The following is a 12,481-nucleotide window of genomic DNA, read 5'->3' on the forward strand; positions in this document are numbered from 1 at the left end:
TACAGTGTCTTGAGGCGTCTGGGTGGCTCAGTCAGTTAAGCGTCTGCCTTTGGCTCAGGTCATGATCCCAGGGTCCTGGGATGGAGCCCCATGTTGGGCTCTCCGCTTAGCGGGAGCCTGTTTCTCCCTCTCCCTGCTGCTTCCCCTGTTTGTACTCTCTCTGTCAAATAAATAAAAAAAATCTTCTAAAAAAATAAATTAGACAAATAAATATTCTGTCTTTATTGTAAGTATTAAGTTACTTCAAGAAAATAGCATTCTAATAACCCCACAAGGAGAATTTCTTTCTTTAGTATTGCTGTCACAGATGTACTAGGATTTTTCTACCAAAAAACTTTTTTATTTTAGTTGAGTACCTCAGCATTCTTAATCTAGATTTGGTACTTCCAGGCTCTCATGGTAGTCTATATTTATAACTATATGATTTTATGTTTCTAACATATATTGCAAATATAACATATTAAATTATTAGCTGCCTGAGGGAAAACTGAAAAACAGGAAGCATACTCAGCTCTCACTTACCTGGTCCTCAAGAATTCAAAAGACAGATACATTTCCTAGTGAGGGAAACAACATCCTACCTCTGATAGGTAAAAACCTATCAGAGAGGTTTTGAGTTTTGACTAAGTGTTTCTTTAAAAGTTGTCACTTAGCAAATTAGGTGACAGTAGTGTTATCTGCAGTCGGTGTAAACAGATATTCTCTCTGGCATAAATCAGCTCTGTGTCATGAAAACATACAGCTGCTTCTGCCTTCCCTTTTTCATTCATTAGATTAGCTAGAACACTTAGAAGAGACAGGGGCTCTCTCATCCAATCCATAGCCCTGACACGGAGATTTAGAAAGCAGCAGCAGGTGGGTGTTCTTACCATGTCCCACCAAAACTGGAGAGCCAGTACGTGACAGTCTACACTCTGCTGATGAACTGCAGGTGTTCTGCCTCACGGACCCACTCCTGGATCAGGAACTCAACAGAGCTGGCTTGAGACGAAGAACATCTCAAAAATGACACAGATGGACACAGGGATGTCCGTGACATGCTCTGCAGAGAGAAAGTCAGTGAAGATTTGAAGAGTCACTGATGCAGCTGAGAACACAATCAAGGAGGACACACACACACACACACACACACACACACACACACATCTGATGAATAGCCCAGGGAGAAACATCTGTTCAATAAATAAATACATTTCTTTTACTCAGAGTTTAAACATGATTATTTTCAAGTCAAAAATCTGAAAAACAAATGCATAACATCTCACTGGGTTAAAAAGTCCAGCACTGGGGCACCTGCATGGCTCAGTGGATTAAGCATCTGCCTTCACCTCAGGTCATGATCCTGGGACCCTGGGACCCAGCCCTGTATCGGGCTCCCTGCTCAGTGGGGAGTCTGCTCCTCCCTCCTCTTCTGCTGCTCCCACTGCTTGGCCTGAGAATGGCCATATGGCATTCACTCTGGTCCACTGTTCCTGACCTTACAAGAGCAGCAGGTTGTAAATTCTCACACATACAATATGGCTTGAAAACTCAGCAAGTACAGAAATATTAATGTGAAACTACTCAAATTCTTCCAGCTATAGGTAAACTTAAAACAATAGTATATAGTATATCAATCTATTAGACACAGAAGTTCTATAAAAAAAAAATTCTAAGATTCTGGTTATAAGAATGATCCTATAAGCCCATTACAAAGGGTCTCTTCTTTTTTAAGATTTTTTTATTTATTTGAGACAGAGCACAAATGTGGGAGGGGGAAAAGGAAAAGTGCCTCCCAACTGAGCAGGGAGCCCCATGTGGGGCTCAATCCCAGGACCCTGGGATCGTGACCTGAGCCGACGACTAATGTTTAACTGACTAAACCATTCAGGCATCCCACAAAGGCTCTTTTATAAAATTCCTAATGACCTATACTGATACTGTGTAGAAGAGAAAGAATAACTGCCATGCTCCATATACAAGATACACACTTTCAGATATTAAATAGAGTAGCTCAGTCCTGGCTGCCACAAGATCACTAAATACCAGTGATGACTTTGTATGCAAAAGTCCTAAATAAGCTGCTTTATGATCTGACTGACCTACAATAATTCCCACATACCAGCAACTCAGGGCCCACCTTCCTGACAAGTCCTGGACAACTTCAAGTGTTTCTTTACTTGCTTACTGGAATCTTTTGACTCAGAGGAAGTGACTGAGAATTACTGGCACCCAGGCAAAACCCACCATACCTATATTAACAGCCTGATATAAAATGTAGACAGTGTGGAAAATAATACCACTCAGCAGCAGACTCCACATGAATATGTACATGTTTCATTTAGATATTTCTTCTTAAAGAAATATTTCTTCCTCAAAGTTAGAATCTGTGAAAGTTACATCACAGCCACCTCTAATGGATTCTGGCAAACTTTTGACTCTAACAGTTCCTGCCCAGGTTGCTAAGAGAAGCTCCAGTGGGAAAGAGAAGGGACCTGAGCCTGATTATGGACTCTGACATCTGACACACTGAGGAAAGAATAGTTATTTGTCTCTGATGCTTCTCTGACCTTGGTAGCTCAGGCCTGAACACAGGTCTCAAGCAGGCAGATGGGGAGCCAAAACAGTGAGGATCACTGACCACAGTAAGCTAGAGAGGGCTAAACAGAAAGCTATGGCACTTTCCTGGCAAAAGGGCCACTTTAGGGGTCCCACTTTGCACTGTTCAGAGTTCTATGGGTACCAGCTCTTGGGGAAAAGACAAAGGAGGAAAAGTGGGAAAGAGTGAAAGAGCTAAGCTTTGAGGCAGCCATATAAAGCATCTCATTTTCCAGGAGGTATGAAAAAACTTCAAGGATTCCTCCTCCTCTTCTTAAGTCCCACCTGTTCCTTCAAAGCGCAAAGGAAGAAATGGGTTGAAAAAACAAGGAAAATAGGTAGTTTTAATACCATTTTTTCAATCCAAGTCTTTGGTCCATGTAAAAAGTGAAAACTGAAAAACTGTCTTGGAATCCACACAACTCTCTGGGAATCTGATTTGGAAGAAAAGTATAACTAGGACAGGAGACTCATACTTTGAATAAAACCAATTTTAAAATCACCTTATTTTATAACATGACTGAACTAGAAGCTCTGCAAATTTAAAGAAAGCACATGTGTCTTTAGGGTAGCACAACTGGGGCAGAAAACAAAATGGATAACAGTGACGCATGTCCCTAGAAAGTGGATCACAGTGTGACCAGACCCTGCCCACAAAGCCAAGGTGCTGCCATCAGCCAAACACTGAGGTCTAGTGCATTCTGCCCTCACCATTGGCCATTCACTTATGCCAAGCCAAGATGTCCCCCAGGAAATTATTCTGAGCTACTCAACAATAGACAGTGGAACATGACTCATTACAGTCACTAAGGCTCTCAGGAAGCAGGATCACTGATTACACCCGGTGACTACTTTGGTTCACTGGAGTTATAATGACAAATAGATTCACCCTTAATTTTAAAGAGAAGTATCCACGACTTAAGTTCTCACACCCATTTACAATTGCTTGTCCTCATCCTGCAACCTAGATGCTGATAAAGCAACAGAGGGCGATCACAAGCAAGCCTCTACCTGAAACTGTTCTCAGAAAAAGGCTCAGAACTGCTCCCCACACTCACAGTCTCAGAGACTGTCAGAGTTTTAAGACCCACAGAAATCTCATGGGCCAGTCTCCCTAATTCAGAGGTGAGGAAACAGGCCCAGGGGCTGAGCGGCCTGTCTGAGGTCACCAGCTCATCTGTGGCACAAGCAGGGATGGAGCCGGGTCTGTCACAAGATATTGTGTCACATTACCTCAGTGGGAGAAACCAGACTGTGCCTTCCACAGCCCATGGATCCAGAGTGCTGAGATCTGGTTTTAACTCAAACAAGTTGTTACTTGGGCTGACTTTTCAAAATAGAGAAAGAAGTTAAACTAAGGTACAGGAACTTGCAGACCAAGTCCCTTCCCCTCAAAACCCAAATGCTATTCTCTCCGATAAGAATTAAGCTCAATGGAGCAAATAATCCTAAAAATTGTATGGAATCAGAAGAGACCCTAAATTGCTAAGGAAATGTTGAAAAACAAAAATAAAACTGGCGGCATCACGTTACCAGATTTCAAGCTTTACTACAAAGCTGTGATCACCAAGACAGCATGGTACTGGCATAAAAACAGACACATAGACCAGTGGAACATAGTAGAGAGCCCAGATATGGACCCTCAACAATATGGTCAAATAATCTTCGACAAAGACTATACTTTGGTCAAATATATTTATATTATATATATTTTGGTCAAAGATTATACTTTTGGTCAAATAATCTTCGACAAAGATTATACAGGAAAAAAAATGGACCCTCAACTCTATGGTCAAATAATCTTTGACAAAGATTATACTTTGGTCAAATATATTTATATTGTATATATTTTGGTCAAAGATTATACTTTTGGTCGAACAATCTTCGACAAAGATTATACAGGAAAAAATATACAGTGGAAAAAAGATAGTCTCTTCAATAAATGGTGCTGGGATAACTGGACAGCTATATGTAGAAGAATGAAACTCAACCATTCCTTTACCCCATACACAAAGATAAACTCAAAATCCATCAGAATCCTAGAGGAGAACATAGGCAGTAACCTCTTTGATATTAGCCACAGCACCTTCTTTCAAGATATGTCTCCAAAGGCCAAGGAAACAAAAGCAAAAATGAACTTCTGGGACTTCATCAAGATCAAAAGCTTCTGCACAGCAAAGGAAACAGTCAACAAAACAAAAAGGTAACTCACGGAATGGGAGATGATATTTGCAATGACAGTACAGACAAAAGGTAGATATCCAGGATCTATAAAGAACTTCTCAAACTCAACACACACAAAACAGATAATCATATCAAAAAATGGGCAGAAGATATGAACAGATACTTCTCCAATGAAGACATACAAATGGCTATCAGATACATGAAAAAATGTTCATCATCACTAGCCATCAGGGAGATTCAAATTAAAACCACATTGAGATACCACCTTACACCAGTAAGAATGGCCAAAATTAGCAAGACAGGAAACAACGTGTGTTGGAGAGGATGTGGAGAAAGGGGAACCCTCTTACACTGTTGGTGGGAATGCAAATTGGTGCAGCCACTTTGGAGAACAGTGTGGAGATTCCTCAAGAAATTAAAAATAGAGCTACCCTATGACCCTGCAATTGCACTGCTGGGTATTTACCCCAAAGATACAGATGTAGTGAAAAGAAGGGCCATCAGTACCCCAATGTTCATAGCAGCAATGGCCATGGTCGCCAACCTGTGGAAAGAACCAAGATGCCCTTCAATGGACGAATTGATAAGGAAGATGTGGTCCATATACACTATGGAGTATTATGCCTCCATCAGAAAGGATGAATACCCAACTTTTGTAGCAACATGGACGGGACTGGAAGAGATTATGCTGAGTGAAATAAGTCAAGCAGAGAGTCAATTATCATATGGTTTCACTTATTTGTGGAACATAACAAATAACATGCATGGGGAAATAGAGAGGAGAAGGGAATTGAGGGAAATTGGAAGGGGTGGTTAACTATGAGAGACTATGGACTCTGAAAAACAACCTGAAGGTTTTAAAGGGGTGGGAGGTTGGGGGAGCCAGGTGATGGGTATTAAGGAGGGAACGTATTGCATGGAGCACTGGGTGTGGTGCAAAAACAATGAATACTGTTATGCTGAAAAGAAATTAAAAAAAAAAAATCAATTAAGCTCAAGACTGAAAGACAACCCCCTGACAGGTCAGCCATTCCTTCCTCCCCAGCAGAAGCTCCCAGCCGGCCTGCACTGCCATCTGCTCAATCACATGGAGACTGACTCACCTGTGGAGGAGGCAGCCGCCCTGCCCCCAGGAGACACACGGGCAGTATCTTCTTAATTTTGTCACTGCTACACTGGCAGATGGGTGAAGGGTTCTCCATCATCCAGTTCCCCTTTTGGAAGAGGTCCACGATGGTCTGGGGGACCGGGGCGGTGGTCCACTCCTCCTCCCCCACGGAGCAGGGCATGTTTCTGCAAAGGGAGGACATCAAAGGTGGCATCACCTGAGAGGACCTGGCCTTTCCTGGAGCCTCAGGAGCACAGACCAATCAATAACAACCACAAACAGGCATCTGTGCCCTCACCATTTGTTTGATCTCCCCACAGACCTGTAAGCTGCAAACTCACCTTATAGTTAAGGATGAAGGAACACAAAGAAGCCCTAAACACTCATGTACCAAACTCCAGGCAATCCAGTCTGCCAGCATTTGGTCTCTTGCCCCTGTGTTCACTCAGTAAATATTCAATGAGCACATACTATGTGCCAGACAGTGTTCTGCATAATTGAGGGCCTGGGGTGAACAAAGTCCCTACCTCCTGTAGAGGAATCTGGCAATAAGCAAATGTCACTTAGCCAAAAATAAAGCAAAATAAGAGAACAGTGAATCAGGGGAAGACAGACTACTTCTTCCTAGGAGGGTGATACTTCTTCCAAGGCATGAACGACCAGAAAGCAGCAGCCAGGGAAAGATTTGGGGAGAGAAACACTACAGGCAAAGGCAATGGAAGGTTTAAGTACAAAGTCCCTCAAAAGAAAAGAACTTCCCACGTTTGAGGAACAGCAGGAGGGCAGTGAGCTGGCACGGGATGAGGTAGGAGGGAGAATGACGGGGAGGACGGTGGAGCGAAGCCAGCGCCAGATGACACGGGCCTGGGAAGGAGTCGGCACGTTATGCTCAATCTGGCGCAGAATGGCAAGATTCGTTTTATGGTTTAAAATGAGGACAGAATTGGGGTCTGCAGGGGACGCAGTGAGGATGCTCAGTACTTGAAGCGCTAGGTTTTCTGCAAGGATCACGAGGCCTTTACGCCTGACGCGAGCTCCGAATCACTGTGGACCATCACCAACACGCTTGCCCTCTTGGGTCTTATCTTCTCCACCAGTCAAATAAAAGTACAAAATGACATGTTGAAACATGTCATTTCTAATATCCCTTGCAGTTCCAAGATTCTACAATGCACAGCTACACTCTTTATGTTATTCTTCTATGTACTAAAAACATCAAAGGAACAGATTTGTGCACTGCTCTCTAGTTCTAAGGCACTGTAACTTGATGGAAAAGTCAAAGTAAGACACGATGCCCTCCTGAAGCTCATGCTCTAAAACCTCCAAAAGATGATTGGCTGAGATAAAGAGCCACTGGTAGGTGTCCTACTCAAATCTCCCTTAAGTATACCACTTTTTGAAAAACTTCAAATCCGAATTTCAGTAAAGTTGTCAGCATAGAGATCTTGCCTTCAGACTGCCTCCAATACACATCAATGGTGCTCTTCATCAAAGCTGTAGCATTCGAATCAGGGTCATGCCTCTTGTCTTTCTAACCTGGACAACTGAACCCACCTCTACCAGCACCTGGCTCTTTATCTCTTGTCATTGTCTTTATCAGTAATCCCTTTGGCCTCCCCTTCAGACACCTTGAGGGGTATGAACATTCACCAAATTTGTTGATACAGTGCCTTAAAAAAGGATTTTAAAGAAAAGGTTATAAAAAATACATGTTAAAAGAAGAAAATACGCATTTTCATAAAAAGTGAATATATCATGTTTTCAGGTTGTCAAAGTGAAAAGGCTTATAAGCAAAACCAAAAATTATATATAATGGAGCAGCCCATCGCAAAACTTAGGTACAAGATTTAGTGGGAAGCATCTGACCTTTAAGTATAAAGTGCTATTAAATTAAATATTAATGTGCTATCACAGTTAAAAAAAAAACAGCTATAATGATTCACTTTGCAAGATTTTAGAACATCCTCCAAATGTTCGTTTCTAGATGTTCTGATTAGGTTACTTTATTAGCTTTTTAAAAAATAAACAAAATGATTCAAATGGCAAATGATGGTAGTCAACAGTGTGGCATGCAGCTGATAAATGCAATATTAGAGAGGAAACCAAGTGACAATGACAAGAAGCCAGTAAAGGAGGGTCTAAAACAGCACTCAGAGGATTTGTTTTCCTTCTATATGTTGGATCCTAAAGCCCGCATCTTTCCTGAGGGCATTCAAGAGTTCATGGTGCCCACATTCTCACGAGTGTCATCACTGTGGGTACATAAGAAGCAGCCAGTTCAGTAATTCATTAAAAACAGGAAGTGGGGGCGCCTGGATGGCTCAGTGGGTTGAGCCTCTGCCTTTGGCTCAGGTCATGATCTCAGGGTCCTGGGATCGAGCCCCACATCAGGCTCTCTGCTCAGTGGGGAGCCTGCTCCCCCTCTCTCCCTGCCTGCCTGCCCCCTCTCTCCCTCTCCCCCTATTTGTAAGCTCTCTCTGTGTCAAATAAATAAAATCTTAAAAAAACAAAAATGGGAACCAGGAGGTAAAGTTTTCCAAAGTAAACACTTTATTAAACACCTCCTGAGTGTTAGGTTCTTAACACAAAAATGAATAAAACACAGACTCACCTATAAGGACCTTGGACAGTAGCCATACATTTGATACCAGGATGATAACCAACAATCTAGAATATATAAATACGTATAAGTTGGATATATGTGTGCACATATATCTGTACAAACACACATACATAATACACATTTACATATGTATTTTAATGTTAAGTAAGGAAACGTATTAAGGATCTGTACTTCAAAAGGACTTTCACCTAGGTGGCTCAGTCTGTTAAGCATTCGACTCCTGACCGTACTTAAGTCTTCATCTCAGGGTCATGAGTTTAAGGGCTCCTCTGGGCATGGACTACTTTCACAAACTTAGTAAGAATCAATATTTCAAAAGTACTTTCACAATTATCCACTGAGGCACTGACAACCAGGACTTTCTACAAAGGTCAGGGAGATGTTATCTGCATGGACAACTAAAAAATACAAACAATAATGAGCACAGATTATAAACATGAGATAAGCCCATGTTCTACAGCCATGAGCAACACAAGGTGAGCCTGGAATAGAAAGAATAAAGTAAATCTGAGCCATACACACACAAACACACACACACACACTACACTATAGTATATATACTATATATATACACACACACATACATACACACTATGCTACATATATATACACACATACACACTAATAAATATAGTATAAATACTATATGTGTGTATATGTATATATATATATACTATACGTACTACATACTATATGTATACTTTGTGTATATACAATGCGTATACACTATATATAGTATATTACATACATAAAGTATAACTGTTTTAAAAGAAAGCTTCCTTGTTCTTTTTTTAAACATTTACTTGTTTTAGAGAAAGACAGAGATTCTGAGTGTGGAGAGGAAGAGCACAGGGAGAGGGAGAGAGAGAATCTCAAGCAGACCACTGAGCCCAGACCCTGACACAGGGCTTGATCTCATGTCTCTGACATCATGACCTGAGCCAAAATCAAGAGTTGGACCCTTAACCATTAAACCAAGCAACCTGGGAATCCCAAATTTCCTTGATTTTGATATCACTCTCAAGTTTTTCCCCACCCAAAGATTTATAAATCCTACAGATATGAAAAAAAAAAAAAATTCTGCCTGACAAGATTACGAAATTCCTATAACCTTTTGTTTGAAGTGTCAGATTGTTTGTTATAAATAAGGGGTATTTTTGTCAAAAGAACAAATACTAGCTAATATCTAAAACTTAACAGATAAAAAGTGTAATAATTGCATTGTGGAGAGAACAAAGCATTAAGTTCCTAGAGGTACGGCATGCACAAATACTTTAACACAACCACAAAATTAACATAGCTATAAATATCCAAATACATTAATAATTTAATCATATATTGTAGAAGGGCAGATTATTTTCTTAAAATACATATAACTGTACCTGGCAATACCAGTATAAAGAGGAATAAAGTTCAAATATGACAACAGAGGACTATCATTTCAGGTTTAATTCGCTGCCATTCTTTGCATACGATATTAGTTTGGATATTAGTTTGTGTCGGGGCTTTAGAACAGCTGATAAAATCCAACCCACCCTGTTACTCTTGAGTCCACATCCCCTTGGCCCTCAGCAGTGTCAACACTTGGTCTGCCTGAGCTCTCTTCTCTCCTGGGGCACAGAAGGCAAACACGCACCTGACAAATGTGTACTGTTCGTTGTACATCCAGGGCTGAAGTTCCAGGCTGGGGTACTTGCCAAAGGGGGGCACGATCAAGCTGAACACCAGGGCATTGCAGACAAACACAGCTGGCAGGACGATCTACAACCAGGAGAGAGGGGGAAAGGAAATGGAAAAAAAAAAAAAAAGGTGGGGGGCAAATGTCAGAGAAAGGGGCCTGGCACAAGCCCCTAAGAGTCCAGCCAGCCTCCCAGACCAGATCCCACGCTCTGAAAGGGAACAGCAAACCCTATCACCATGGAATGGCCTCCAAAAGCGTCATTACCTAAATCCTTCTTTCTGAGAAAATACTGAATGACAATTATCTCAGTTCGTTATTGTTCCAACCCTATCACCAATCAAAAACCAAAGTAGTTGATCTCAGAGAGACTAAGTACCTTGCCCAAGGTCACACAGCCAGTAAGTAGCAGAACCAGAATTCAAACCCAGGTCTCCGTGCTCCAAACTCATACCCCCTCATTACCCACACAGTCTGCAGGGAAGAATTTCTGCAGATGCTTTCTCTGTACTTCTCGGTTTTATACAGCAGGATAACTTTATCCCTACTGACCAAGTGCCTTAGCATGGAAACACCAACACATAGGCAACAGTGTAAGGAGTCTTTTCTGTTTGCCCATTTTCTGCTGACCTGTCTGGCCACCTTTCTATCAATTTGCAGTTAAACATAGACTTACAGAAAAGTCACGATTCCAAGAAGTTTATATGTCAAGTGCATCTCAGGTTATGAAAACTGAATTTGCCCAGCCAATGTTTCTAAACTCTGTCTGCTGCTTCCTGATGGCACACAAGAGAAGGAGGCACAAACACGTCAACTGTAACAGAGAGTGAGCAGGGGACAACTGAAAGGACTGTGGCTGGAAAAACTCAGTCCAGAAAAACTCTTCAGTCCTGTATTTATTAGATACAAGATAACAACCAACAAAGGAGAAGGTTATACAGTAGCCATAGTAGCCTTCTTGTAGGTAAACAAGAAGGAATTTGAGTCCTATGTTGATCATAAGTCTTATGGGAAAACAAGAAGAGTAGGGTGTGCCTGGTCAACCAGCAAGGAATTAGTAGTTGAGCAAGTGCACTTAAAGGGATTACCTTAACAGCAGGCTTTCTCTGAGGCAGGGGAGACAATGAAAACGGGAAGCAGGTGGTTAGTGTTCGCCAGGAGCCAGCCAGGTGTTCCCAGGGGCTCAGCTTCCCAGATGTGTACCATTCTCTGCAACAAAGGCCCGATGCTAGTACATGTTCTTCTCAAGGTCATCTTTAAGCATGCTTGCGTGACGGGTACAATTCTTAATTATTTATATTTCAAGCAGTATATTTTTCTGAGGGCCGGTTACATCTGTCCTTGTTACACTGTCCTCTACCATAAAACTCACACAAATGTGCACACACACACAGCACGACTAAATGCCAGGCCCACTCTAAGCACTCATTTGAATCCTCATAACAGCCCTACATCATAGGCACCTTATCTTCATTTCTAAAGATGAGGACAAGGAGGCACAGAGAAGTAACTTGCCCACAGATGCGTGAGTGACAGGAAGCAGGACTGGGATTGAAAGGCGAAAAGTCTGGCTCCAGCATTTACCCCATACCCACGACCCTCTCCTGCCTTCACTGGTCGGGGAGTCCGCAGCCCACCCGTGAAGCCAGAGTCGCTGGCCTCGAGCAGCACTTGTCACCTGAGCAAAGAATCCCTTCCGACTCCGTCTGGCAATCAGCAGCCTCTTCCACAGAAGGGCCACAAACTGCTGCTGTGTGAGCTTCCAGCCCATCCCGCTGAGCAGGTCTGTTTCTCTGGATTCTGCAGGAAGCCAACACCGAAGGTCACCTACTATCTGAGGCTGTTTTGATACCGCCTTGCTCTTCTTTTTCAGGCTTCTCCAGCAAGACTTCAAATCAGTAATATAAAGTTGAACAATACAACAGAAAATTGGGCAACAGTAATAAAATGAGATCTCGAAAAATGAAAACAATATGACCTACGAAATTATGGAAAGATGCTGAATTCACAAGAAATCAGAGAAATGTAAATTATTTCTCATATATACATGAAAAAAATTACAAAGATTCCGTTAAAAATAATGATGGTCAAGTAAAGCTAAAACACATTAAAATGAATTAATTACTCAGTAGGTATCTACGGCAGCTTGTAGAAGTGAAAAGAAATATACTGGAGAACAGTGGACAATGGTTCATTTGAAATAGGAACTTCATGAAAAAAATGTATCACAAATTAAGTGCATGACTGTTTTTTTTTTTTTTTTAAGCTAGAAGTGTCTCATTTATATGCAGGGAAAAAAACCAACATATTT

The 12,481-nt window shown here is 41.6% G+C and overlaps 1 protein-coding gene across 1 annotated transcript; it reads right to left on the reverse strand.

The window, feature by feature from the left end:
* Window positions 1-852: 852 nt before the first annotated feature.
* Window positions 853-11,986, reverse strand: LOC101678827 (phospholipid-transporting ATPase ABCA1-like). The gene is made up of 5 exons (XM_045081646.1): window positions 11,849-11,986; window positions 10,129-10,253; window positions 8,481-8,536; window positions 5,865-6,054; window positions 853-1,042 (listed from the first exon to the last, which is right to left on the reverse strand). The coding sequence occupies exons 3-5, from the start codon at window positions 8,504-8,506 to the stop codon at window positions 908-910; spliced, it is 351 nt and encodes a 116-aa protein (XP_044937581.1). The 5' UTR covers window positions 8,507-8,536; window positions 10,129-10,253; window positions 11,849-11,986; the 3' UTR covers window positions 853-907.
* Window positions 11,987-12,481: the final 495 nt, after the last annotated feature.

This window comes from Mustela putorius, unplaced genomic scaffold (assembly GCF_011764305.1).
Source record: "Mustela putorius furo isolate JIRA1106 unplaced genomic scaffold, ASM1176430v1.1 tig00000580_pilon_pilon_pilon, whole genome shotgun sequence".
In the NCBI taxonomy this organism is placed as follows: Eukaryota; Metazoa; Chordata; class Mammalia; order Carnivora; family Mustelidae; genus Mustela; species Mustela putorius.